Genomic DNA, 2418 nt, shown 5'->3' with positions numbered 1-2418 from the left:
GTAAAAATAATCAATGTGTTATTTCATAGCAAAATAATCAAATTTGTTTATAACAAGATAATCAAGGTTTTTTTAATAAAGAAAAAGGATCTTCTAAAACGAAGTGAATTAAAGTGTTAATAATCTAATAGTAATTAGACTTTTATTTTTTTATTTTATCAATTTTTTTTTTCAATTTAAAGGATTTTTTTTTTTGGTGACTAATTTAAAGGATTTTGATTCGTTATTGAGGTGACAACTCTTTTGAATATTGTCTTTTAGGGGGTCTTGCATCCCTTCAGATTCGGGTATTGCTTGTTCCTATCTTTCCTTTTATTACGAGCTTGTTTAAATAAGTTGATAGTTGAGAGCTGTTAGATGAAAATTTAGTCAAATCAGTCAAATAATCTAACGGCTCTCAGTTATCAAATTCACGTGAAGTCAACTGCACCTGAGTTTTCGTCTAAAATAAATAAATAAAGAGTCAATAAGGTATGTACCTTAAGATAGTTAGACAAAGGCAATGTATTGGATAGTGCTACCAACTTCCTCTCCAATCTCCCAACTGATTCTTGATTTCTTCTCTCCAATTTTGCCCATTCATTAAGAAAGGGAAGTTGCGGAATCACTATTTGATAAAGCTTGATCAAATGTTTGACATTTTGTAATTCAGTTTTCTTTTCTATTATCGCCTTTCTTATCCGGAGAGTTCGAAGCCATACAGAAAAGAGTTGCATCTGAAATTAATAGGAAAACAACTAAGAAGCATCACTTGTTTGATAGGATTATTGAAACAAAATTATGAAGCAAATCTCATCTAATTAATATCGAATATCGACTATGCTATTTGTACACTAAAATCATCCACCAGTATAAAATATATGTTGAAATATAAATACACATTAAAAATAAATTAAACTATATATGTATTTATACACAAATACATTAATAGTTGATTTTAATAATTAATTTTAGTGTACAAATACTATTTTTGAATAAATACATAGAAGTTGATATCTAAGGTTGAAATCCACTTAACACCGATTAAGTTTATGTCTTAGCAAATTGTACCATCTTATAGCTTTTATATATTATTATTTTCATTACTCCAAATATCCTATCACTTAAGGATCAATATTTTTTAAAGTAAAAAAATTGGTAAATTAGTAAAATAAAAAATTAATCTATCTTAAATTAAGATAGCGTGTCACATCTTTTATGAAAATTATAAAATTAATAGTAATTAATCTTTTATTTTATTAGTTTATTAATTTTTTCATTTTAAGTTTTCTTATTCAATTATATGTCTAATTTCAACCGAAATTATTCAATAATTTCTCAATTTCTAGTATCAACGTAAAATAATTTTTATGAAAAATGTTAGAAAGTCAGCATTTTTAATGGGAAAAGAAAATAGAAAGTTGACTAATATTGGTTTAAATATAATATACAGATGTAAGAAAAAAAATATTGATTATTGAATAGTTTATTATATTTAGTAATAGAAATGACAATAGATTTTCAAATCAAAGTACACAATCATTCACTATAATATCTAGTTAGTTATTTTTGAAAAATGTAGTAAATTTGTAAATTTCTTTAATTTTTTTTCTTACAAGTAAAAATATAGTAAAATTAGTAAAATATGAATGATTCATATAGAATAGTATTTGGAGGAGAAGATAAACTGTGAATGAATGCGAAACTCTAAATTTTAACGAGATATGCACAAAATAAAACAAAGTCTAAACACTAAACTACAAGCTCATATGCATAATTACTATTCACTATCACTATAATATTATTCACTGTCAAAATAATTTTACAATAATGATAAAAAAAATTATTAACACTAACTAATTAAAAGTTAAATGATATATTTATACTAATTTTTTTTAAAAGGCTAATTAATGTGTCAATATTGGTGATTTAGAAGTTAGAACAAACCTCGGCTACAGTTTTGATACGAGCCATGGCAAATTGAGCTCTAGCATTGATAAACCGCCACTGTAGAAGCCTGTTATGCAAAATTTTAAACCTATGGTATCCTTCTTCTTCAATTGGCGAAGATTTTCTTTGCTTCAAATAATTCAACACCTTGCTGGTCACGCTTCGCCTGCCGCCGCCGCCACCATTGGCTTTTGCCGGCGACTCAGACACATTTGCGATAAATTGGGATCCAAGAGATGACCTTCCCGGCGACATCGCCCACGCAGAAGGCACCTTCTTCATCATGCCTGGTGACGTGGCACCCGAGCTACTTTGCGCTGTTCTTGACGATCTTGATGATGTTGACTTTGAACGGTTATTGCCGCTGATAAATCTTTCGCTACTCGAGCTGACCGACGACCTCCGTGAAGATCTGTCGTTGGCCGTTATGGCTATGGCTGGCGCGCTTCCACTTCTGCTCCGGACAAGCTGCGGTGCCGCCATAACTTG

At 29.4% G+C, this 2418-nt stretch overlaps 1 protein-coding gene across 1 annotated transcript in view; it reads right to left on the bottom strand.

Moving 5' to 3' along the window:
* Window positions 1–2412, bottom strand: part of LOC107621241 (QWRF motif-containing protein 7) — a 9905-nt gene extending 7493 nt beyond the window's left edge. The window contains exons 1-2 of the mRNA XM_021114733.1: window positions 1927–2412; window positions 480–716 (exon numbers count right to left, since the gene is read on the bottom strand). Of these exons, the coding sequence (XP_020970392.1) occupies window positions 480–716; window positions 1927–2412 (723 nt within the window). The remainder of the gene's footprint in view (window positions 1–479; window positions 717–1926) is intronic.

The sequence above is a fragment of the Arachis ipaensis genome, chromosome B10, assembly GCF_000816755.2.
Source record: "Arachis ipaensis cultivar K30076 chromosome B10, Araip1.1, whole genome shotgun sequence".
In the NCBI taxonomy this organism is placed as follows: domain Eukaryota; kingdom Viridiplantae; phylum Streptophyta; class Magnoliopsida; order Fabales; family Fabaceae; genus Arachis; species Arachis ipaensis.
Note: the sequence above shows the minus strand (reverse complement) of the source record. Positions and strands in the feature narration are given on the sequence as shown.